We start from the raw sequence: 27020 nt of genomic DNA, 5'->3' as shown, positions 1-27020 counted from the left end.
TGGGCTGTCATACAAATGAAACACAAATTTCTGCATAACTCGAGAACTAATCAAGCACAATTTGGGATGGGAGGGTTTTTGGGTATGAGAAATGTTTCTATAATGATATGACAACCCTCCCTCCTCTGGAATGGAGAGGAGGTCCCATAAAAATATTACACATATTTCAACCAAAAATATTCCAGCCAAACATGACAATTGGAAATTTACGGAAAACTCTGAAGGAAAAAGGGAAAATTCGGAAAATTAAATTCCCATATGTTCTACAATTACATAGTGACAAGGCCTGTTAGGCCATTTGATGTTTGCGCTAGCGAAATTGATCTTTATTCGAAACTAAAAATGGATTTTAATGTGATAAAACACACTCCTATATCTTCTTCTATCTATACCAAAAAAAGGATCGCCGGATGTGTTGATAAGAGCAGCACTCGAGGAAGGAATTGTCCGATTTAGGACTGTCTTTATTCTATCATATTTTCTGTATAAAATATTTATTCCATGTAACGGAGAAACATGTTATTTGCAAGTGGTTGAAAAATCTTGAACGAGAATTGTGTCTGAAAATAATCTGATATTATAATGATGAGCTTTGTTAGAAATACTAGGAATTTTATAGTAAAAGGTAAATTCAAAGGGGTCGAATAGAAGATCAATCAATGAACAGTTCTGCGATTGGACTAATGAACTTTCTCATAGTAAGAAAACGTGAATGTATGAAGGTATTGATAACACAAAACAAATTTTGGGCGGGACGAAGTTTGCCGGGTCAGCTAGTATCAAATAAAAGCCAATTAGCTATTCTTCTTTGGAAAAATGTGGTACTCCCAAATAATTGAATTTTGTGCCCCGAAACTTGATTCAAATTCCGAATTTGCTAACGCAAACATTTTATCGCTGGTTTTGACAGTCACTTTTTTTGCAAATGCTTAACATTATAAGTTATAGGCAGTATCGATACCTGTAAATGATGTCGAAATGAAGCCTATATCACAAATAATGTGAGGAGTATGATTATATAATTATTTATAACATTTAAGTTCAGTAAATTTACATTTAAAAATGAAGTGTTCGGAATTTCAGACAAAACGGTAAAAGGGACATCAGTATAGTGTAAAAGCACGAATGGTAAAGCGATTTGATAGTTCCAACTTGGTTTATAGAAATAATTAACTTTGACATGCATTTTTGATAGAATGTTTACATCGGGATTAAGGAGGCATTCTAGTCTATAAATAAAAAAAAATCGATTTTTTTCTTTATAATTCTGAAGTATAGAAAGTATAGAAAAAAGATATATGATGTTTCTTGCGTTAATTCGTGTGGCACATCGAACTTCCTTGTGTATCCAGGCTTATCCAGATGATTTGTTATATATTTTGTTCAATTTTCAGCTGCTGAGCAATACTGCTGACGATTGCACTCGACTTATTCCATTATTTTATTGACACTTCAAAAATTTGTGCATTTTCGATTTTGTAATTTTGATATCGAATTTCGCAGTCAATCAAAATGAAATTGCGCGTGACTGGCTTTTAAGGCATCGGGATCAAACACAATATCCACATTTAAACCGTGTGGGTCATTTTAATAAAACTGAGTCAACCAATCACAAAACTGCCTGAGAGCCTGTGTTTAGTATGAAATTCAATGTTTCTTGTGCTACATAGCGTAGCCACATCTCATTTATACATCATGAGATATAGATCACTGACAGGATTCTTTTTTACTCAACCTTATAAGCGCACTGATATGACTATCATAACATTTATTTTTTTTTAATCAATAACAAAGCCTCATTACACAAAATAGTTGTGTGAGAAAGGTTTTTTTTTTGTTTTTGAATGTTCGTCATTTCGGTTACAAGCAGAATTTCGTTGAGATTTTGTTTCAGTATAGCTCTGAAACTCTTATATGCGAAAGTAACTCGAAAAAACTAGTGAAAGCTTAGATACTATAATCTCTGTATCGATTCCAAAGAAAAAAAAAGTTCTCTTTATTGTTGATCATTTTAAATTTGACCTTTAGAACCTGCACTCTAGCGTCTGGAATACAAAATCTTATATCTGGCTGCTTTGAAGTGAAAGTGAACGATCTGAAACTGAATTCCGAGTCTGAGCCAATATATTTGATAAAATGTCTGAAAAGCAAGGGCCTTGACTAAAGTTTAATTGTATTTAAAGCGAGAAAAAAATACAACTAACCTTAATTTTGTTTAAAGTCAAGATAGCAATATAGTGTATTCGACAAAGTTTTAGACCTTTTTAAAATATAAACTTTTGGCGAAGACATCAACTTTCTATCTTTTATAGTTTTTGGAATATGAGTAATTTTTTTTTTTTTTTTTTTTTTTATTAAATCGTTTATTTTTACAGGCTCAGTTACATAAGTTTAAAGGAGCCAAACTCCTATCTGTATTGTTACAAGTATATATAATCATTTTTCATTAATTCTAGTGTTAATGAAGTAGAGAACCGATTACTCGCGGTTTGCTCGAGTTTAGAAGGGTGACATTTTTTTCAGGAAAAGGAAGGGATATAAGGATATGTTGACAATGTTCACACTCACATTCGCACTCACATTCATCATACTCAATTCTTAAGCCTATCTTATATCTAACATGTATTTACATTTCACCTTATTCTATTGTTAGTAAGAAGGGATTTAATTTCTCGCGAAGGAAAAGGAAAAGGAAAATATAAGGATATAAGGACAATCACACACGAAGATCGATAACTTTTAAGAAGACGTATATTTGGGACATGTAATCAAGGTCTAACCGAGCCAACACATCTCTCACCGGCACATTGGGCTGTCTTCCTCTGGCCCGAAGAGAGTTTTCTAAATTCGATCTGGCAACAAGATACACCTCGCACGACCAAACAACGTGTTCGATGTCGTGGTAACCTTGGCCACAAGCACAGATATTGCCATCGGCAAGATTAAAACGAAAGAGTAGCGCGTCTAGTGAGTCATTTTTGTCCTGGAAAAAATAATGTTTTGCTCGTAACATTTTTGTGCGTAAATTCTCACGTTTAACGTGTTCTTAACATGTTTCTAAATAAAGAAAAGTTAGCAGAGCATGTAAATTGCGATAATTTATACATAAAAATGTTACGAATTAAACATTAATAGTATTTTTTCAAAGAAAAAAAAAAGAAAAAAGTTGTTGTTCGAAAAACTTTTTCCATGTAAATGTGCACATCGTCCGATGTATGGAAAACTGGTTGGAAATGTTAAGGGCTATTCATATCTAATTTTTTTAGAATTTTAAAAGCATATGTTTTCGAGAAAAATGAATTTTAATTTTCAAAATATTTTTTTTTCTATAGTTTTTTTTCAAAAAATTCTTTGATAATTTTTAATGAAAAGTTTTAAAATTCTGAAAAAAAAATACATGTAAATAGCCCTTAAAATTTCCAACAAGTTTTCCATACATCGGACGATGGGCACATTTACGATTAGTGGAGCTGAGCAGCCGTTCAGACCAGACGACCTTGTTGTACTCTGTCTTCTTTTCGCGATTGTCAATGTTTATTCAACGTTATATTTGCTTTGAGAAGATCATGATAAAAATATTCCCTGCCTTGTGGATTCGTAATTTAGTGAAATTTATTTGGGCTCGCTTGATAATTATCGAAAATGTGAATTGTAGTGAACGGTGTAAAATTTTCATGCCCGCATACAGTGACTCAAATCCGTAATCGTACTCCACCATGCAGATCGCTTTTCCCTTCTTTTGAAAGTCGAAAGCAAGCTTTCGGAACAGTCTATTTAGATAACATTATAGTGTCATATAAGAGTTAAAAGGTTTGCTATCTGTTTTCAAAATAATGGTTTTTATTTCTCTAAAAATGGCGAATGTATGAAAATTGACTCAAACTCATATTCGTACGCTGGTTGAAATCTACTCGATTTCGAAGGCGTTTGCCAATTTCCTAATTCCATCATTATTATGGTATTCCTTGTTCATTGCAACTATCTGTAGCTGTCTTTAGTCTTATCTACAAGTTTTTTTTTGTGTATTCGAAAGGTATATTTATCAATTTTTTCATGAGGTGGTTTTTAGAATCGTTATTTTTAGAAATTTAATGGTTTCTAAATTTCCTACACAGATAACTTCCTTAGTTTTTTACTGGGATTGATGTCGGAAGATTGTGGAGGAATATCAAAAACTTTTGAGTAATTGTAATGTAACCATGTGCGAACTTCATATGTCTTGAGCTCTGGCAAAACTTGAATCTTGAAAAAACTTGAGGTCTTGGCAAAACTTGAATCCTCAATTGTATCCCATTTTGTTGACACTTTGCTTCATATTCTCCTTCAGGATGATCGAGTAAACATTCTGACCCAATACACCATCGATGAAAACCAAATTCCTCATACATGCGCCCTCATATCATCCCTCCACCACCACCATGTTTAAACATTGCTTCTAGATTTTTTTACGTTTAATTTATCGTTAGCTTTCTCCATACGATACAATAACCATCGGAGTCAAAAAAAAAATCAAATTAGGACCCATGTATGGAAATAACATCTTACCAGTTAGACATTGATGTGTTTCATGTTTGGAATAATCAAATTGGAGTTACTGATCTTTTTTTGCTGAGAAACGGTTTGTCCCTCTGAGCTCGGGCATTCAAAGGCCCTTCCTAGGCACATTACAAACTTTTTTTTTGCTCAATTTGGTTTTTATCGATGGTGTAATGGATTAGAATGTTTACTCTAACATCTTAAAGGTGTAGTATGTAGCAAAGTGTGAACAAAATGAGATGGAATCGAGGATTTAAGTTTGGCCAAGACAAAAACCCGGAGCTCAAGACATATGAAGTTCGCACATGGTTACATTACAATTACTCAAAAGTTATTGATATTCCTCCACAATCTTCCGACATCAATCCCAGTAAAAAACTAAGGAAGTTATCTGTGTAGGAAATTTAGAAACCATTAAATTTCTAAAAATAACGATTTTAAAAACCACCATATGAAAAAATTGATAAATATTCCTTCCGAATACACAAAAAAAACTTGTAGATAAGACTAAAGACAGCTACAGATAGTTGCAATGAACAAGAGATACCATAATAATGATGGAATTAGGAAATTGGCCAAAGCCTTCGAAATCGAGTAGAGATTTGAACCAGCGTACGATTATGAGTTTGAGTCAATTTTCATACATTCGCCATTTTTAGAGAAATAAAAACCATTATTCTGAAAATAGATATCAAACCTTTTAACTCTCATATAACACTATAATTTTATCTAAATAGAATGTTCTGAAAGCTTGTTTTCGACTTTCAAAAGAAGGGAAAAAAGATCTGCATAGTGGAGTACGATTACGGATTTGAGTCACTGTATGTAGTAGTTCGGCCGCGTACGTTGCGTTGCTCTAGCTCGCAGATGTGTATGGAATTATGTTTTATACTAGTGAATGTGAATACATCGGTTACGTAGTGGAGCAATGTTGCCTAGCAGAGAATCTAATTGGATTTTGATTCTTGCACGAGTGATGTTGATGTATTGGTATATGTCTATTCAGAGAGCGTAAATAAAACGGGCTTGAGTGATTCGCAGGATTTAAAATCACAGTCTGTTTCTATGACTGAATTGAAAAGCATTTTTGTATAATTTTGCCAGCGTGTGGGTTCTTCTTAGCATATACGTTAACTACTGGTGTGAGTGTACGTTTCGTATTTGACCGGTTTCAATGCGTTCGAGTTTGCCGTCTGCTTCTTTGTTATGTGCAAACTGAGAGAAAGAGAAAGTGTCGGTTTCGTTATTATTCCGCCGTAGCGATTGGAGTTCTTTAAAGGGTACCTGCAAAATATATATCGCGGATACGATTGGTTTGAAGGAGTTCTCTCGGTTACCTTCTCAGGTTTCCCACAAATAACTCTCCGCCGTCGTGACCAAAATTTTAAAATGATTACTCGCGAATGGTAACGGAAAATATTATGTTACATTTTCCACCGTTGTGGTTGGAGTTCGATACAAATTAGGCGCGATAAATAATTAATAAGAATGTATTGTCGATTCGATTGGCTGTATAGGAATTTTCTCGGTTACTTTCTCAGGTTTCCGTTAAATCTCCACCATCGCAATTAGAGTTCGATGTAGAATACGCGTGTCTAATAATGGAATATATCGCTGCATTTATTGGGACGGAGTTTTCACGCATGTTCTGACTCATAAGATCTTTGGAATTTTGTTTCGTCAATTGTTTAATAGTTTACATAATCATATCACTTACCACAGTGAATCCTGATTCTTACTCTTCCCATTAACAACTATCCCTTCCATGATAATCGCTAGGGAACCACGCTATAGAGGCGACCCTTCTGGCCTTCGGGCGGCGATTATCATACTAACAATCCTTCCCTTCCCCTGGTGACTGTAAGGACGTGGCCGGCGTCGTTATTGACCATTTAAAGCTCGAATCACCGAAAATTGCACAACGAGAATGATTTGCTAGTCCCAAGCGTCATTCTGTGTGTTCTTTGTACAATTTGGTTGGTTCAGGTCAATCACGGAGAGCAGCTACGAAGTGTACAGTCTACCCAAGCTCAAGCTCAAGCTCATCGGACGATGGGCACATTTACATGCAAAAAGTTATTCGAACAACTTTTACTAACTTACAACAATACTAACATTCCTTCCCTTCCCCTGGTGACTGTAAGGACGTGGCCGGCGTCGTTATTGACCATTTAAAGCTCGAATCACCGAAAATTGCACAACGAGAATGATTTGCTAGTCCCAAGCGTCATTCTGTGTGTTCTTTGTACAATTTGGTTGGTTCAGGTCAATCACGGAGAGCAGCTACGAAGTGTACAGTCTACTCAAGCTCAAGCTCAAGCTCATCGGACGATGGGCACATTTACATGCAAAAAGTTATTCGAACAACTTTTTCTTTTTTTTTCTTTGAAAAATTACTATTAATGTTTAATTCGTAATATTGATACTATTATCGATAAACCTGTTTTTGACCGGTAGATAGGGCTTGCACAAAAATAAAAGCACAAAACAAGTAGTTTTCGCAATACAATTGAAAATAAAATTATGGGATTAATGGGGACAGCGCAAAAAAAAAAATCCAAGGAAAATAACTCAAAACCTGAAGGCTACGTCCTCACTGGTTATATTTACCAGGTATAACTTCTTCAAATTACCGGATGATTTCGGTAAATTGAGTAAAATATGAACAAAGGTTATACCTGCAGACATAGTTTACTTAGAATAAATAATTTTTTCATTTCTTTTAAAGAGAATGTGTTTCATTTTCACGAAAATGCAGAAATCGCTGCAGCCTACAGCCGAAGGAGTGATCTGTACGATCGCTATCCAGAAAGAAGACGATACGTTTCAGCGGTTCGGGTAGTTCTAACAAGGTCCCTTACAAATAATTCTTGGGAGCTCATAAACAATGGAAACATTACTCAAGTCCAGTTTGAAACATTGTGAATTTGGGAGGGACTGATATCAGAGGATAAGTTTGCGGAATAATATACCATCGTAGAAATGATTTTCTTTCGCAACGGTGGATAAAACTGAAAGAATTTCTGAACCTGGAGATATCTCTTGCATTGTATAACAAATCTGAAAGAAAAACAGAAAGCTTTGCATCGTTTCCTTCAAGTTCAAAAATTTGTTCGTCGAACATGCGACAAAAACTTGACTTCGTCAAGAAAGTGTCTGACTTGTATGAGCCTAACCTGCCCCCATCACGCCAATTTCGAAGAATTTCTGACATTAAACAATTGAACAAAAACATTGAAACAACAGAGCGCTTCCCATCGCGTACAGCTTAATATACTTCGCTTGTGATCCAACCGGGATACGGTCCGCATCCCGGCGGAGCTTCGTGGAAACCATGAAAAATGAGCCGGCTGTCACATCCCCCGAGGGTATCGTCGCTTTCCCCATTTCGCTACAAACAAAACCAGCGCCGCCCCCCGCCTGGAGTTTGTCGGTTAAATGTGGCAAAGTGTGTCATCATCAAATACTTAGGCGAGGGGATTATGGGGAGCGAAGCAGACAACTTCCGAACATAAAGAGGATATTGTGTTTCCCACCGCCCACAGGAACCGCCATCGTCCTCCGCTCCGGAACACATTCCCACACACCCGCACACACACACACACACACTCACACTGACATCGTGGATGATATTTTTATTTGCAGTCATGTATGAAGTTTATCATTGCGCTTTCTGCTTAAAGCGGCTTTGTTGTGTTTTTAAGGCGCTTCGGGGAATTCGCGTGTTATGTTGCGTGGAACGTCATTGAGTTATCGCACCCTCCCGTATCGTTTTCGCCCGGCGGGGGAAAACAGTGGCGGGGTGAGCACGGATTCGTGTGATACAAGACGGCTAATGATCGGCGGTTACTTTTTTTTTAAAAGCGTTGCGGGAATTTGCAGTTGTTGCTCGTATGTCCGAACAACGCGACACGCGTCAGCAAACATCACTATATATTGATCATTTCACTGCAACTCAACATCGCCATGCTTATAGCCAGAATACAACATAATCTGGCTTTGGCACAGAAACGTTTTCCAACTGTTGAGCCGGTGCTTCTGACTCTGTCCCACTCGGCACGTGTAAAAACTTACCCTTGCGATAGTTTGCGCAAAATGGTCTGCCCCATCCATGGTGCCTAGGCATTAGCTTTGACCTCGACTTCACTCCACCATAAAAACATTGTGTTTAGTAGCATGCCGCGCGTGTAATATCGGCCGCATTAAAGAGGCAGACTCGCAGAAGTGTTGAGCACAGCTGGTTGAATAAAAGTTTTCCGAAGGACGAAACATTGTTCACCTTTTTTTTTTTTTTTTGATATAATCATAATTTTATTATCAGAAGGGGCCCTGGAAGTAGCGGAAAGAAGGATTGGTTGCCTTTCAATTAGGATGTTCTTTTTTCTGTTTTAAACTTGAAAACATTCTGACACGTTTAAGTTCAAGATATAGCTGTCACCGCTAGCCGTAGACTGACGTTGTTATTTGAAGGAGAATCCTTTTTAAAAATACCTGTTTTGCGCAATTTTGTTGTGCGGTATATGAAAAAAAAATCTTTTATGATGAATTTATCGGTTATTTAGATTCTTTTTGATCTTTGATATATGTTTCATCGCACAACATAGGATATGTGTGAGCTAATGAACAGCCGCATGCTTTGCCTTGTTTGTTTCAACGTGTAAGTAGGATTTTAATGAAGGGAGCAAAATGTTGATTTCATGATCTGTGCAAGTGAAAGGGCTGCTTATTAATGTGAAATGAAATTTAAAAAAAATACAACTCGATTTTTTTCAATTTTCAAACCCTATAATAGTGCGAAAAGAGCAATTTTGCATCTAACTTTTCCACTACTATCCTCATTCCAATCCTTCCATCAAATTCAATATGCTGGACATGACATGATTTCTAATAGCATCAAGTTCCTCCATGCAGCTAAAAGCACAACGAAGGAAGCAGAACAAAAGGAAATCGAACGGTTTTCACGAACGGAATTATAAGGATTTGAGTTAATTTTATGGTTCCGCCACCAAATTTGTAGAGTAGTGCGGGGCAAAGGTGCGCACCTAACTGTTGTCGTCCAATAGCTCTTGAAATAAAAGCAAATTAAATTCAGTTTGCTGACCAAATTGAATTCCGACGCCTTGCCTTGGAGCGCCGTTGCTTTGTTGCGCTTCGAAGCCCAATCCTTTCCTGTCAATTTTGCATCTTGGTTGAATTCGCGCTGGAGATTGTTGGCTTCCGCAAAATCAAGCTATGAGCCTCTTCCTCAGAGCTGATTCAAAAACACCGAGATCTGCCGCAATCCGACTTTTCGAGACTCCCTCCCGAAGCCTCTGTCGGGCAATTTGAGCATTTCTGGAGTGCATTTCTTGAAACCAGTTTTCTTCTTGTGAATCCAGTTAAAAATTTGGTTGAAAACATTTTATAATTTTTTTAAGAGCAAAATTCTGGTGCGAACTTTTGCCCCACAGCCACTGCGCACTAGGGTGCCAATGGAAATGGTCATCTCTAATTTCAAAAAGTTACCTCATAAAAAATATACACCACCTCGAAAAAACATCCTTTGTCAAATATCCGCTCAAGCGGACTTAAGGGAGTGTGGCGAAAAGCGGTCAAATTTGAGTGTTTTTGAAAATCGAAAAATCACCCAAAGATTTTGATGTCAAAAGTCTTAAAGTTGCATAAAACGTCGAGATCTAGTGTCATCTCGAAAACATTTTTCTTGTCAAAAATTGACACTCTGGGAGTACGAAACGAAAAGTATAGTTTTGGGTACCAATAAAAATAGTTATCTTGATTTTTCATTCGAAACTTGCTGTGATTTGCACAATAATATATCCTTCGCAAAATATTAGCTCATTCGAACTTCATTTATTAGTGTAACAGACGTAAAAATTGAGTTTTTTTTTAAAAAAACGAAAGATCTCCGAAAATCGGGGTTTTCAAAAAAAATTGTTAGTGCCAAATGTCTTAAAATTGCATTACTCGTCGAGATTTACTGTTATCTCGAAAACGAAATTTTTTTTTTGGTGCTTGGTCGTTTTTCCGTCTTTTTGAAAAGCCCGATTTTCGGTGATTTTTCGGTTTTCAAAAAACTCTAATTTTTACGTCTGCAATACTAATAAATGAAGTTCGAATGAGCTAACATTTTGCTTAGTGTATATTACCGTGCAAATCAACATTTCGCAAGGAGTTCCGAATAAAAAATCGAGATAATTATTTCTATTGGCCCTTAAAACCATATGTTTAGTCTCGTACTCCGAAAAAAAGAGATGTCGATTTTCGACAAAAAATTTTTTTTCGAGATAACACTAGATCTCGACGTTTCATGCAATTTTGAGACTTTTGGCATCAATTTTTTTTTGAAATCTCCGATTTCCTTTGCTCCTCCCCTTGGGTGATTTTTCGATTTTCAAAAAACTCAAACTTTGACCGCTTTGCGCCACTCTTCCTTAAGTCCGATTGAGCTGATATTTGGCAAAGGATGTTTTTTCGAGGTGGTAAACATTTTATATAGAGTAACTTTTTGAAATTTTAGGGTCGATTTTTTCCCATACACATTGACACTAGGGATTGTTAACCGGTTTTATCGGTAATAACGAGTGATTTTTCATTACCGAATTACCGGTAATGTCGGTAATTTTCATTTTTACACCATACATAATATTTGCCTCTATGCCTCTATGCTTCAAAATATTACTCGAGAATCAAAATAAGATCGAGAAAACACAACTTGAGACAGTGTTGAGACGATTCTACGACTTCCGAACCTCAGTTTAAGAAAAATCACTGCTCGATCTGAAAACGAAATACAGGATAAGCTTTAGCGATGAAGATCTGACAGCGATAAAAAAAATTGGTTGATGCCCTCGAACCAGTTTTGGTCGCTGTTGAACTGCTATGCTGAAAGAACTGCGCTCTTTATGAGGTTGACGTCAGATTGCAATTTATGCTAGAACAGCTATCGGAACAATCATCCGAAATTTCAAAGGTATCAACGTCCAGCTCAAGCTCATCGTCTATAAACGGATCGATGAAAATCCTCAGACAAGAGTTTTCGTACAGAGGGCATCAGAGGCAAATACATGGCAATGGTATTTGATGCTCTTCATACTGTACGCCTAACATCATTGGACTCTGAATGTGCATTTTCATCTTCTTGAAATTTTGTTCATTATATCCGATCTAGATTAGTAGACGACAAAATTGTGTCGTAACGCCTAATATTGAACGCTTAAGCTAGGTCTGTTCATGTATTGTTGATTTCTTTGTGAAACCACATGAAATTACTGAAAACTCCCCATCATCACTACCATTAAGTGCCATTTCTTGTTATATTTACTATATTAGACCACTTGCATTGTTCAAGAAAACATATTTTTTCAATGGTGTTCTGGAACCCAAATGTTGAACACATATCCATCCATCCATACAAATGTTGAACGATCCTCGCTAGATGTTGAACAGTTAGTTTCTTACCTCAACAACATTCGATCGAGAGACCAAGGCGTTTATAAGTATATCCTAAGGTGGGCCAACATGTGGAAACCACTCTGTAGCTATTTTGAAAGTATGCTGTGGTTTGTTTGTAAAACGCTAGTGCGAAACTTCACTTTTGACCAGCCTGTCTCTTTCACGCTTCAGGTAAATAAGTTCCCTTCTGCTTTCTTCCATACTGTTATCATATACCGCTCTCCTAACCAACTTAGTGACAAAACGGCCTCACCTAGTATCATATATCCGCATTGCGTGTGACAAACCGGTAATGTAAATAAACCCAACGACGAAATTATTATATTATTTTATTCGAAGTTTTTAAATTTGCAAGAATTTCCAAGTTATATGTAAGAAGTAAGAAGAGAAAAATGAGTATAGTCGCATATTCAAAACTATAAATCGGTCAAATTGAGTATGATCGCATATATTGAATTATTTTCAAAACAGGACGTTTCCGTTACATCGGATTGTTTTCTTCGGTATTTTTTTTTCTTTTGTTGATTTGCACACTAGAAAACACCAACATACCGTTTTGTTTTATATTCCGAATAGACTCAAATTCCGAACACTTAATTCTTAAATGTAAATTTACTAAACTTTTATGTTATAAATAATTGAATAATGAAAACACAGACATACATTGAGGTATAGACTTCATTTTGACATCATTTACAGGTATCGATACAGCCTATAATTTATAATATAAGACATATGCAAAAAAGTGACCGTCAAAACCAATGATAAAATGTTTGCGTTAGCAAATTCTGTACAAAACAAGCATCGTTAATTTTTCAGTTGTTGTAGTTTTTTCAACTATTTTGTTTGTTGTTTTCATGTTAAGTGCTAGAAATGGTAAGAATCTACAATAAATGGATTAAATAAAATTATATTTTATGCAAAAATCTTCATTAAAATTAGTGTTCGGAATATGAATCAATTTCTACGCATGATTCAAATTGCGAACACTTCAATTTTAAATTCGAATTTACTGAACTTTAATGTTATAAATAATTTAATATTCAAAACCCTGACATTCTTTGGGTTATAGACTTCATTTTAACATCATTTACAGGAATCGATACCGATATAGCGCCCTTGGTCCCGAAACCATGTAAACTATAGAAAAAGAAAAACAATCAATAATTACAAAAGCAAAATCAAGCTTTTTTGCGAGCATAACATTTTTCCAAAGAAGACTAGCTAATTGACTATAATTTGATATATCGATCATATGAATCGATTAGGTAGTTTAATAGTTATGATTTTATTTCAATTGTATTTTTGCTGTTGGGAATTTGAGACAAAAGTGTTCGGAATATGAGTCATTAACAAAAATGATGTAAGGAATTTGAGACAAAAGTGATTAAACATATTTTTAGTTTTTCACCACGAATATGTATTTGTAAATCAATTTTCTTGTAGTCAAATGAAAAAGAAGGCTCTATTGTATCCAAAAATCAAATTAATTTCGCGAAAGAGTACCATTTTGAGTAATGAGACACTGTTTATTGGCCATCAAAGTTTAGGTGTTCGGAATATGAGACAAAACGGTAATTGAATTTCAACTGCAGTTTTATTTACACTTGCACATTTTTGAGCAAAAACGCAATATCATGTTCTTGAAAATTTTTGGCTCCTCTTCTAATGGAAAAGACAATTTGAGCTTATGGGAGTGTTCGACAAATGGAATATGAGATGAAAAATAACAGCATCTAAAAATGTATTAGGGGAAGGGTGGTAAAAACGGACACCCTAAGCAAAAGTTGATTGTTGTTCGTGAATTTCACAAAAATATATAGTTATCTCACAATTGATAGTCTAGGTCTATTTTTATAATAAAATTTGTCTTTGAGGCAGAAATTTTAAAAAATGAATGTGTCCAGCATTTTTGAAAAAATAAGATTGAGTCGGGAAAGATGGGCACCTGGGGTGGGAAAGATGGACACTAATTGAAAATTTAAGTTTATTTACTCGATACGTTTATACATATACCTTAAAAATGATCTAACAAAAAGGTTAGACTGAAATCACCTAGAAGGACTTGTAATTTTTAAAAACAAATTTTGGGCGGGACGAAGTTTGCCGGGTCAGCTAGTTTAAAAACAAATGTCATTTATCAATTGTCCGTCTTTCCTGACTTTCCCCTTACAATATATAATCTTTTTATATAATCTTTTAATATAGCAGAACCCCGGGTGATCAAAAAAGTCACAGGAGGGTTGTGTCTAAGAAACGACCGCATAATTGACGTAGGATTCCGTTAGGCTATCTGCTGCATGCTGATTTTGAATATGAGAATTACATTGTTAAACTCTTCGATAATGATTTGGGTCTGTTTTGTCTGGTCATAATCATTATCGAACACAAGTTTTCTCACCAAAAAAAAAGAGTTACTTTAGTATGGAGAAAATATATTTGAATTGGAAAAGGTAATTTAATTTATATATTTTTATTTTCTGACTGTTTATTCAACCCATTTCCTTTTCGCTTTAACCCTAACGGAACACGATGCTACACGCCTCAATGCGAATTTCAATTGGGCTAACAGCACCCAATACGATATGTAGATCATATGTGAAATCACTTTTTCGAATACTCCTACATTTTTCCAATTTTGCTCGTCGCATGAACTTTCCTTGGGGGAAAAAATTGTTTGATATTTCAAGTCATGTTAACACAATAGCTACCATATACAATTATACACTTACAGTTGTGCTAAAAGTTTCACAATACATGATCGGTCATTGGAATGAAATTTCACGAAGCAACCAACATTAAAGTTCCAAATTTAAATTTTATTCATATTCTATCAAGCATAAGTTCTATTCAGTTCATTGAAATATCATTCTTCAATCAACCCATCGAAAGATTCTTATTGGAACGAAAATAATAAAAAAAACACTCGTTCATCACTCCCAACTTATTCGCCAGCACGTATTCAATCAGCAATGTCCACGCTGGTTACAATTAGCACTACCCATTTGTGCGCGTCGTTAGTTAAACTATCGACCACGAGGGTATTTACATGCTAATTTCCCCCAGACACCTTGGATTTGAAATCTCTGTTAGGGAATACATGTCGGTGGGAAAAAAAGCTCGCCCTTCTTTCATGTATTTGCAATGCCGATTTCCCCCAGGCAGCTTGGTTTTGATGTCTCTGTTAGTGAACACATTTCGATGGGAACAAAAGCTCCCCCTACTTTCATGTGTTTGCAATTCCGATTTCCCTCAGGCAGCTTGGTTTTGATGTCTCTGTTAGGGACCCGCCGCATATGTCGTCAATTTCGACCAATCAGAAGTGGCTATTTTCGTTAGGATAGGGATTGAAATTTTTCAATTGTTCGATAGTAAGTTTCATGACATATATTATTTTATTCAATGTAAAAAATTGTTATGGAGTGCCGAAATTGATTGTCGCAAAAATCTCATCAATCCATCATGAAATGACTGAGCAATAAGCATTTGAAATTGGACAATTTTCACGGTGCGCTCGATTTTCGATTTTCAATTTGTACCCCAATATGTTCCCGAAAGACGTAATCCTACGTCAAAACTGTTAAAACATTCTATTAAGCGTTGTGAAAAATAGTGGCAGTGAAAAATTCGCAGTTGTTTTTATTATAAAGCTTATTTCGAGGATGTACTTTCTCATTACCTTTTTTTGAGCTAGAACTTCCCAGACTGTTCAGCATTTGGAAAGTGTTCAACAACTAGTGAGGTACCCTATTACTTTAACCAACAAACTATATAGCAAAAACTTGCAAAATCTTTCTAATGATTATCAATAGAAGTCGTTACTTCAAGTAAATGGTTTGTTTTAAAGCTTTTTTACCGGTTTTACCGGTAACGAGATTTTCATTGCCGAATAACCGGTTATTGAAATTTTGGCACGGTAATGCAATCCCTAATTGACACCATAATGATCATCTATCACCTTCTGAGAGATTCTGAAAAAAAAAGAAAAGTGTTTTCTAACTTTAAGGGGATGAATCGAAAATTAAATTCTTCTTTTTTTTCAATAAACGAAAAATATATGCATACAAAACGAATAAAAATCATTTTTTTGACTCGATTATATACAGGATTCGATTATATACAGTGAAAATAAATCGGAGACTGTATATGATCCAGTCAGCGCTGTATTCGGAAAAAAGTTCGATTCGGGTCAATGTCATAATCGGGTAAACTTTACATTCAGACAAATAAACCTCGGGTGAATCCTACAGAATGGGCAGCACTGATTGGAGGTGATGAACTAACAGGTTTCTTCAGTTTAGTCTTTGTGAACCGACCGGCAGGTCGTGGAGATCCCTCATCGTATACAATAAACTTGGAGACGCGTACGCGTACTCCAGCTGAATTCTAATCAAATCCTCACGCAACCGCTGTTCACTGGAAGGGAACTCGAGCGACAGCACAAATTCATCATAATTAGAGACAAAACGACCAAAGCTAATGAAATTTTCCTCGCCCCTTTCGAAAGGGAATCGTTGCGTCCGTTATTTCTCATCAACATGCACCTGTGATGGCGAGGGGAGAGATACGGGGGAAAGACAGATCAACACTGGAAGAACAAGCTTTCGGGACCTTACCTCGTTCCAGCCGTGCATATTCCGCGCCTGGATCATCACCTCGTACACGGAGTTCGGCGATAATCCCTTTATCACATGCGACATAATAAAATGCGTCGGATCCGAGCGGGTTAATGTTGGCACTAAAATCGTGTCCTCCCAGCTGCCCGGATGTTGATATGTTTCGTTCATCTGTTTCCGGGGAGGGCGAGGCGCGCATCACAGAATCGAGAGCGGCAGCACACGTCGAGCGCGAAGATTTTATCGACCGATCAATTGTATGGGAGCACCATTATGAGCGGCGTTATGACGGTAATGTTTCGGGCGTGACGTGATTCGGTGTCGCCATTATCGATGTTGTTAATGGTCGTTTCGATTCGCAGGAGATTCAATCCGCCGGTGATGAGAAATAGGTGTGTTCGGGATGATTGAATTTTATCGTTCATGGAAAGAAAGGTAAAATAAATGTGATTAGTGTGAATGTGACGAATTTGAATACAAATACGGGAATTCTGGCAAAACAAATTCCATCAAATTGCATCGATCATCATACGATGTGAGAAACAATACCAAACTCCATCTAAATTGGTTCGACTTGTCGAAACGGTTAGCTGCCGTTCGTCATTTCGTTTTCTGTCCTGTTAGTATAAAATTGCCAGCTCTATGGCTTCGCCAGTCATTCAATTTAATCTAAATCATCACCCTGCGTTTCCCACCCACACACACCGTCTTTTAGTGAGTGCATCGCTTGAACCGCTTCCACCGGCAGAGGAGAATAAAATGCAACGAATTAAGACATGGCGGTGTCACTGAATCAAAGCTAAAGTACTCAGTGGAGCAGAAGGATGCGATGAAAAAGAATGATAGGGCAGAGTGCCACAGCACTATCCTCCATCGCCATTCACTGGGATGCTCGCCCTGGGTCCTGGGCCCGGACTGGAGTGTTCGCACAGTGAAGTCGGTGCTCGAAGCCGTAGTGGTTAAAGCGGAAAGTCATTGTGACTAATGAAACTGTGATAACATCCGCCATCGTCATCTCAGTGTGTGTCTATCTCTTTTTTTTCGTTTCCCACCATATTCGTTCATCCTTTTGGCGAACACTGTTTGAATCTTGCCAATTGAGAGGAAGGTTGGATGGTTCCAGTCCAAGAGTGCACGCTCCAAATCTCCGCGAGAGTTAGTCCACCGGAAAAGAGGCAGAAAATGGAATGCGCAATGGAAAAGTAATTAAAGATTAATAAAATGATAAATTGTGCAAATAGCAAGAAGACGAACGGCGAACGAACGGAACGCGATGACGACTGATGTTGGTGCTCTTCCAACTTGGTAATACTGGAAATGTAATCACTGGAGCTTGGGATCGAGCACTGATACGGAAAAGCAAGATTAACAGTCAGATGTGCAATCCCTTCCTTGCTCGAGTTGTCATTCTGGACAGCGGCTCCTCTGCGGTCTTTTAAAGAGGGTGTATTACTCTGACCGGTGTCACATTTTCACGCCATCCGGTTTTGAAATTAAATACTGCGATCAGGATTTTTTTACGCATTGTATTATTTGTTATTAACATAGCTTCAGCTGAAACCATTATCCCTAATTGAAATGCCATTAATCACCATAACAACGGACGCCTTCCAGCGAAATAACTTTCGGACGAATCAATCATGCCGGCCGTGAATCACACCAAACGGATCGTTAGATCATTGTTTCTCGTTCACCCACCCACTGACCGACCGACCGACCGAGCGAACGAGATTAGTGCCATGCCGATGGGAGTGGGTGGCGACGGGATAAAAGGCTTAATCGTAATTAATATCACGCCAATGGGGACCCGGACATAAAAGACGGCCGCGCCGGTCGTGTCGGGTTGTTGTTGTTTGATGATTATTATGGCTGCGGTGGCAGATTAGTATCGGCTTACCGCCACCCACGAATACATACCATTAGCTTCCGATACAGTAGTTTTATCTCGTCCAGCGGTGGTATCGATTCGATTGTGTAGGTCAGATTGTACCGATCGAGGTGGTTGCTGTAGGCCGGCGAGAGGAACGTCGCCGGTCCGGGACGGCCCGAGACCTCGATGAACTTTTTCGTCCGCCCCAGAGCGTTGTCTGCCACGCAGCTGAGAAGAGAGAAAAAGAAAACGCGAATTGAACTGGTGTTAGTTGTGTTTGAATGTTCAATAATGAAATTGTGTGATGGATTGCAATTTGCATTGAAGAGAAAAAAGTTCAATGTTTTGACATGTTCAATGAATGTTATGTACGTTATTGTACATTTGTTAAGCATATTAAAATTAATTGCTGTTTTAGATTATCATCATAGAAAACTAACTTATCGATGGTCTTTGGTCTATCTCCTTTGTTATTGTATTTCCACGTTCTAGTTTTCACAGAATTTGTTGCTTGTTTACACTAACAAATTTTTATTTTGTTTACGATTGGTTACGTGTTTTATGCCAAAGTTATATTTTCCTTGAACATAATATCGGCATTGTATTACTGAGAAAACCTATAGGAATGGCTTAGAAGCACATCGCACATTTTGTTGAGATGAACTCGATGATAGAGTAAGTAAATATTCCATTTCAAAAAGATAATACCATTTGGTTCGCTTATTTCATTGTTGAGAGGTTCATTTATTCTATCACTATTATCAGCGGCGTAGCGTAGCGTGACCGGGTGATACCCGGGGCGGGTGTTTTTAGTGTCACCCCTCCAATCAAATTTTATTGTGAAGTTTTTGTTTTCGTTCTAAGATGAAAAATCAAATTGACCGATTCAAGAAACCTAAATGAAAGGATGTACAGTGATGCTTCTGAATCCGGAAGCTTTTTAATCCGGACACTTTTTCATTACATTCAATATAATGCAAAACCATGACATTTTTGCATGTTGATTTAATGTGACTGATAGTTACTATTGTGTCAATTTAGTTTAGTGTCAATTATAGTACCTAGCTGTTAACAAAAAAATATAAAAAATCTAAAATCAAGCCATGTCCGAAATAAAAAGCACATTCAAAAAATGATTTTAAATCCGGACGGTCAAAAGCTGACGTTTAAATTTCTCATTGAAGGAGTCGCATAAGGGTATGTTAGAAGCCTTAGTATGGAGTATGGAGTGTGGAGCAAAGATTTTCGATCCGGGAAACCGCAAAACTCTTCGGTATACAGGACGGGGTCGATTGTATGACCCGTTTGTATGTACGTGGGTAACTTTGTAACTTTGTCTGTAGCGCTGTCTCACATTAATAGAAATTTAACCCCTTCCTGTTGACCGATTCATCTGAAATTTGGAACACACCCTTATCTCTGCAGTCATTATAAAACTGCGTATTTCATGATCTTGAAAATCCAAAATGGCGGCCATTATAAAATGGTGGATTACATTCTTTCTCAGAACCCCATCAATATGAGTATCAAATGAAAAGGCTTGACCTGGGGGATCTTCGTAGCCACTTGGTTACGCGTTCGCTTACCAAGCGATCGATCGTGAGTTCAAACTCAGGGCCCTCAATTGACCATCTTTGTGTTGTTATAGAATAACTACGTCCACGCAACCATCATCAGCGATGGAAATCGATCCACGGTGGAACAAAGATCGATTCATCATACAACTGCTCTGCTCTGCAAGAAACATCGGGCTGCTGTTCTATAAATAACCCAACAATGATCAATACCAACTGTCTCCGCTGTCCGGTCTGCTGAACAATGGAAGAACAGATAGAATACCCTTACGCCTAAATGGCTACTACTTCTACTGTGTAATTTACCATAATGTAATGGAACAGAAAAACTTAACGCCTAAATAGCTACTACTAACTACTTTGTAATTTACAATTTATAGAAACATAAACATATGTACATGTACACATTTAAAACCCGGCTCTGTTACAGCTAAAATGCTAATGAGCCTATAAATAAATAAATGGGATAAAAAAAGGGCTTGACTAGTAAAACACAATTATTTATGAAAAATGCAAATTCAGAATGGCCGTCACCACAAAATGGTACATATATATATATATATATATATATATATATATATATATATATATATATATATATATATATATATATATATATATATATATTTTTCAAAACTGCATCAATATGTGTATCAAATGAAAGGACTTGACTATAAGAGCAAAGTTATTTATGAAAAATGCTAACCCAAAATGGGCCACGTCAGATTTTCATTGTCTACAGTTAGTTTTTTCATGACATGCCCTACGATTTTATTTTAGTCTCGTCAATGCCCTAGATTAATGAAGAAAGGGATGTGATAACTACTAAGTGCTACTTGCCTAATTATTTTCTAGCTTTTAGTACATCATCTGTATTATTATTATGTTTAATCATAATAAAACCGTTGAACATAAAAAGTGTTTTTTACTTATTTTATTTTCTAATTTTTAGTACATTATCTGTATCAATAGTATATAACAGTAAAACCATTCAATTTTTTTTTTAAAGTTCTGGATTTGCATTTTTTCATAAATAACTGTATATGGTACTTTCGTATTAGCGTCACCGGAGCCGAAATACAATAGATAGCAATTTTATTGTACACACTGGCACTCAGATATCTTTTCTATTGTTGCTGCCTTGTTGTTTGTAGTGTTTTGTAATTTTTTTTTGTTACGAAAATGCGATTTTATGATTTGCGGTATTTATGTATGAACGCCACAGGAGTACAATTTTCATTGCGTTTTTTTTTCGTAATGAAATTTATTCTGAGGGCAACGTAATGGGGACGTAGTCCCCATCAATCGAGGATAAGGAACGGAGGCGGCCTTTAGCCGCCGAGGGGACGTAATCCGAGTCGGAAGCGGCGGCCTTTCGCAAGCAAACCTGCAAACATTTGCCCGGTTAAATTTTGCACTGAAATATAAATGATATATTTCAAAGCAAAACTTAACCGGGCAAACGTATGCCGTCCGACGCTCGCTAATACTTGGTCGAACCTAACTAAAGGATCGTCTCCTATGTTTCAAACTAACCGAGCAATCGACACAGGTTTGTTTGCAAAAGGCCGCCGCTTCCGACGGCGGATCGGCGGCCGACTCGGATTGCGTCCCCTCGACGGCTTAAGGCCGCCTCTGTTCCTTATCCTCGATTGATAAAGACTACGTTCCCATTACGTTGACCTCAGAATAAATTTAAAATAAAATTTCTGGTACTTGGCCGTTTTTCGGTCGATTTTTGACAAAAAAAATTGTGATGACACTATATCTCAATGTTTCATGCATTTGGCATAAAAAAAATGCGAAAACCCCGATTTCCTTAGATGATTTCTCGATTTTCAAAAAACTCAAACTTTGACCTCTTTGCGCCACTCTCTCTTGAGTCCGATTGAGCTGATATTTTGCATAGGGTTTTCTTTCGAGGTAGTGAACATTTTGTATAGGGTAACTTTTTTGAAATTTAAGGGTCGATTTTTCCCATACATGTATTGGCACCAGAATAAATATATTAGTTCCTATTTCCGAATATTTCAAATTGAAATGTGACCAACTGCCTGACATAAGTCCGAATGTCGACTCAACGTCTTATGATCAGTTTTCTTATTTTTTTTAGAAAAGAGCTGGAAAAGAAAAACCTTACTCCAGTCGAATTAGAAACTGAACTCAAATTATGCAAACATCAATAATTCGACACGAATATACTGACATTTATGTACTTGATGCTTAGAGGAATTCGAAATTTGAGGAACTGGCTTGATTCACATTAAAAATTATACTGACACGAATGAAGTAATAACATCAACTGCACGAGGCCTCACAATATTCTATCGGAACTTTATCAAATTTTATAATTCTAAATTGAAGAATTGCTTCAAAATAATTGCCTACCAAAAAATATGTTCTTACATGCTGACAACAATGGTCTTTACGTTGAATTAAACGAAAATTCTCCGATCTAATCATACAAGTTCGCTTCTTCGTTGGCATCTGTATAACATATTCGTTCTTGATGATCAATTTCTGCGTTCAAGTATCTCGTTCTCGTGATATTCTGTTGGACACATCAAAATAAGAAATATCATTGCTTCACTGTTGAATTTTGTTCACTTGACAGTTGTGGTAAATTGAAAAATATCATATATATATTAGCCTGTCAAAAAAGTCCTGCGGTATTTTTTTTTTGAATTTTCATTTGTTCATAAAATTAGTTACAATCATCTGTTTAAAGTCAAATATGCGCCGTTTTGTTCGATGACTTGTTCCCAACGAGATGCCAACTTCATAATACCCCTGTTATAGAAGCTCGCTTCCTTATTGGCAAAAAACTCGGATAGCCAATTTTCACAGGCCTCTTTTGTGGCTAACTTCTGACTACCTAGCGCGTTCGCCATGGACAAAAACAGGAGGTAGTCACTTGGTGCAAGGTCCGGACTATACGGCGGATGCAAAAGAACCTCCCATCCGAGCTCCCGGAGCTTCTGGCGCGTCACCAAAGAAGTGTGTGGCCTGGCGTTGTCCTGATGGAAGACAATGCGGCCTCTGTTTATCAAAGATGGCCTCTTCTTCATGAGTGCTACCTTCAAGCGGTCCAGTTGTTGGCAGTACAGGTCCGAATTGAGCGTCTGGCCATAGGGAAGCAGCTCATAATAGATTATTCCTTGACAATCCCACCAAACACACAGCAGAACCTTCCTGGCCGTTAATGAGGTCATGTCATACAAATGTAACACAAATTTCTTCATTTCTCGAGAGTTAAACAAGCAAACGAAACCAAATTTGGCATGTGGAGGTTTTAAGGTGCAATAAATGTTTTTACGGTGGTTAGACACTCCACCCCCCTCTTTAAGGGGGGGCTGCCATACGAATGAAACATGAATTTTTGCATAACTCGAGAATTAATCCTGCAAATAGAATAAAATTTGGCATGTGGAAGTTTTAGGGTGTAATAAATGTTTCTATGGTGGCTAGATACTACACCGACCCCCCCTCCCCCTAAAAGGGGCCTGCTATACAAATGAAACACAAATTTCTGCATAACTCGAGAACTAATCAAGCACAATTTGAGATGTGACGGTGTTTGGGTATGAGAAATGTTTCTATAATGGTATGACACCCCTACCTTCTCCGGAATGGAGAGGGGGTCCCATAAAAATATTACACATAAAACTCTGTAGGAAAAAGAGAAAATTCAGAAAATTAAATTCCCATGTGTTCTACAATTACATAGTGACATGTGCTATTAGTCCATTTGATGTTTGCGCTAGCGAAATTCATCTTTGTTTGAAACTAGAAATGGATTTTAATGTGATGAAACACTCCTATATTTTCTTTTATCTATACCAATAAAAGTGTATCGCCGAATGTGTTGATAAGAGCAGAACTCGAGCAAGGAATTGTCCGACTGAGGGCTGTCTTAATTCTATCATATTTTCTGTATAAAAAATTTATTCCATGTAACAGAGAAACATGTTATTTGCAAGTGGTTGAAAAATCTTGAACGAGAATTGTGTCTGAAAATAATCTGATTATAATGATGAGTTTTGTTAGAATGACTAGGAATTTTATAGTAAAAGGTAAATTCAACGGGGTCGAATAGAATATCAATCAATGAACAGTTCTGCGATTGGACCCATGAACTTGCTCATAGTAAGAAAATGTGAATGTTTGACAAACAAAAAACAAATTTTGGGCGGGAGGTAGTTTGCCGGGTCAGCTAGTACACAATAAAACTTAATCTTGTTCAATATACTATCCAATTTAACACCTTGCTACCTTCAACATTCAGTTATGTGTTTTTTCTATTTTACTCAAATTACTAATGAATGCTTTCTTTTTGTCCTTTAATAAAGTCTGCTTCATTTAATATTGGAACAAATTCTTTTGCTCATTGTGGCGCTCCTAGTGGACGGATTTGGAAACTTTTTTCATCCACGTGTCGGGAAATTCATTACCTTTCACCATGTATTTATGTCATAACACCAAACGATAGCATTTTGTAAACAACCGCCATGGAAGCCGAACGGAGAGATAAAATTGTGTACAGTTTTCTCGAAAATCCATTGTTGTCGGCATCTAAGCTAGCTAAACAGCTTAAAATGCCCAGAAATACCGTATGGCGTGTTATCAAGCAGTACAAGGAAACATTGACGACGGCTCGGAAGCCGCATTCGAAGCGTCGGAGTGGAACTGTCGACCGGAAACTGCGTGGGAAAGTCATCAAGGCCGTCAAGAGGAATCCCAATCTTTCAGACCGCGATTTGGCCAATAAGTTCCAGGCCGCTCACAGTACGGTGCGACGAATTCGTCTCCGGGAAGGAATTAGGTCATTCCGAGCCAGCAAACAGCCAAATCGGACGCTGAAGCAGAACAATGTGGCCAGAATCCGTGCTCGAAAGCTGTACGACCAAGTGCTGACCAAGTTCGACGGATGTATTCTGATGGACGATGAGACCTACGTGAAGGCGGACTTTGGGCAAATCCCTGGTCAAAAATTTTATTTGGCGACGGCTCGGGGGGATGTACCTGCAAAATTTAAGTTCGTGTTTGCGGATAAATTCGCCCGCAAGTACATGATTTGGCAGGGGATATGCAGTTGTGGACAGAAAACCAAAGTCTTTCTCACTGACAAGACAATGACATCAGAAGTCTACAAAAAAGTGTGTCTACAGAAACGGATTCTGCCGTTTATTCGTGCCCACGACCGTCCAGTAATGTTTTGGCCGGACCTCGCAAACTGCCATTACAGCAAAACGGTTATGGAATGGTACGCAACGAACGGGGTCAGCGTAATACCGAAGGACCTCAACCCCCCAAACTGCCCCCAGTTCCGGCCGATAGAGAAATACTGGGCAATCACGAAGCGGAGGCTTAAGGCAAAGGGAAAACTTGTTAGGAACATGACTCAAATGAAGAACTGGTGTAATCAAATCGCCAAAACGGTGGACGAAAAGGGTGTGCGCCGCCTAATGTGCCGTATTACGGGAAAAGTACGAGAATTTCTTCGAAACAGCAATGAATAATTTTTTTAAATTTTTTTTTTATGAAAGAGTAAAGAAAATGCTACATTTGAATGAAAAACAAATTATGAATTCGTTAATAAATGACTGAACTACACGCAATTGTTTGTGTTCCAATATTAAATGAAGCAGACTTTACAGGAAATCTATGAAAAAATACTTCACTTCTCAACTTCTATATTTATCTCTAATTGGGAAATATTAGTCCTCTCTTTTTAATTGGACCCTGAAGTGCACTATCCTGAACTTACAATTTAATCTTTAAAATAAATCATTTCCGTTATACCAAAATAATAAATAAATTGATTTAGACCTTAACCTTCACCAATCAAAAAAGTATATGTGTATCACTGATGAATAAATTGTCAAATGGAATCACTTTCTCTGCATACTTCAAAACGGGAAGCTTAGATTTACTGCAGGATTATATTTTCTTGACAGTCATCAAACTTCGACGGGGGTCTCCGTAGCCACATTGGTTGCGCGTTCGCTTAGTAAGCGATCGATCGTGAGTTCAAAACTCAGGGCCCTCATTGACCATCTTTGTGTAGTTACAGAATAGCTACGTCGACGCAACAATCATCAGCGATGGAGATCGATCCACGGTCGAAATTAGATCGATTCATCCATACAACTGCTCTGCTCTGCAAGACACATCGGGCTGCTGTTCTATAAATAACTCAACAATGATCAATCAACTGTCTCCGCTGTCCGGTGGTTTAACTGGATAATGGAAGAACAGAAAGAATACTCTTACGCCTAAATGGCTACTGTGTGAATGTACCATATGTAATGATATAGAAGGAATACTGGCGAATGGCAATTGTGTAATGTGCTAATTATAGATATGATAACCATGTGACATGTACACGATTAAAATTCGGCTCTGTTACAGCTAAAATGCTAATGAGCCTTAAATAAATAAATGGGATAAAAAAAAAATCAAACTTCGACTTCACCATAATCCGGTAGTCCATTCTCCTCTCCCATTAGGCTCAAAATATTCCAATAAACCCATCAAGGTACGAGCTTGATAACTTATTTTCAAACAAACTAATGAAAGGAATTACACCGAGCCGTGTTATCCGTTTTAATGGACCTTTTATCCCTGGCACAACACTAGTTTCATGTTCCCCGATAATCACTAATCAGAAAAGCCTCCTCCCACACCCCCGGGGCGCTTACTCTTTTGTGTTCGAACTTTCAATTTTCTTCACAATAAATCACACTGGAATAAGGATTTATTATCTTCCCATAGTTTGCCGCCTAGTCATAGCTGCTTTTTTTCTATGCTCATACCCTACAGGACTCTTCTGTCGGTTCGTTCGAAATCCCGCCCAAAAGAACGAACGGCCTCTGAACGAAGCCAATCTTCGAGCCATTCTTCGCCAGCAGCAGCGGCAGGCGCGTTATCGTGATGCGCCTCGGCTTTTTTTTTTGTTATCCAGCTGAAGCG

At 37.4% G+C, this 27020-nt stretch overlaps 1 protein-coding gene across 1 annotated transcript in view; it reads right to left on the bottom strand.

The window, feature by feature from the left end:
- Positions 1 to 27020, bottom strand: part of LOC129768226 (roundabout homolog 2) — a 331824-nt gene that overhangs the window by 15639 nt on the left and 289165 nt on the right. The window contains exons 9-10 of the mRNA XM_055769718.1: positions 18522 to 18702; positions 16605 to 16775 (exon numbers count right to left, since the gene is read on the bottom strand). Coding sequence (XP_055625693.1) covers positions 16605 to 16775; positions 18522 to 18702 — 352 coding nt within the window. The remainder of the gene's footprint in view (positions 1 to 16604; positions 16776 to 18521; positions 18703 to 27020) is intronic.

Source organism: Toxorhynchites rutilus, chromosome 2 (genome assembly GCF_029784135.1).
Source record: "Toxorhynchites rutilus septentrionalis strain SRP chromosome 2, ASM2978413v1, whole genome shotgun sequence".
Classification (NCBI taxonomy): Eukaryota; Metazoa; Arthropoda; class Insecta; order Diptera; family Culicidae; genus Toxorhynchites; species Toxorhynchites rutilus.
The sequence above is the reverse complement of the archived record's forward strand: the minus strand, read 5'-3'. Positions and strand labels throughout refer to the sequence as shown.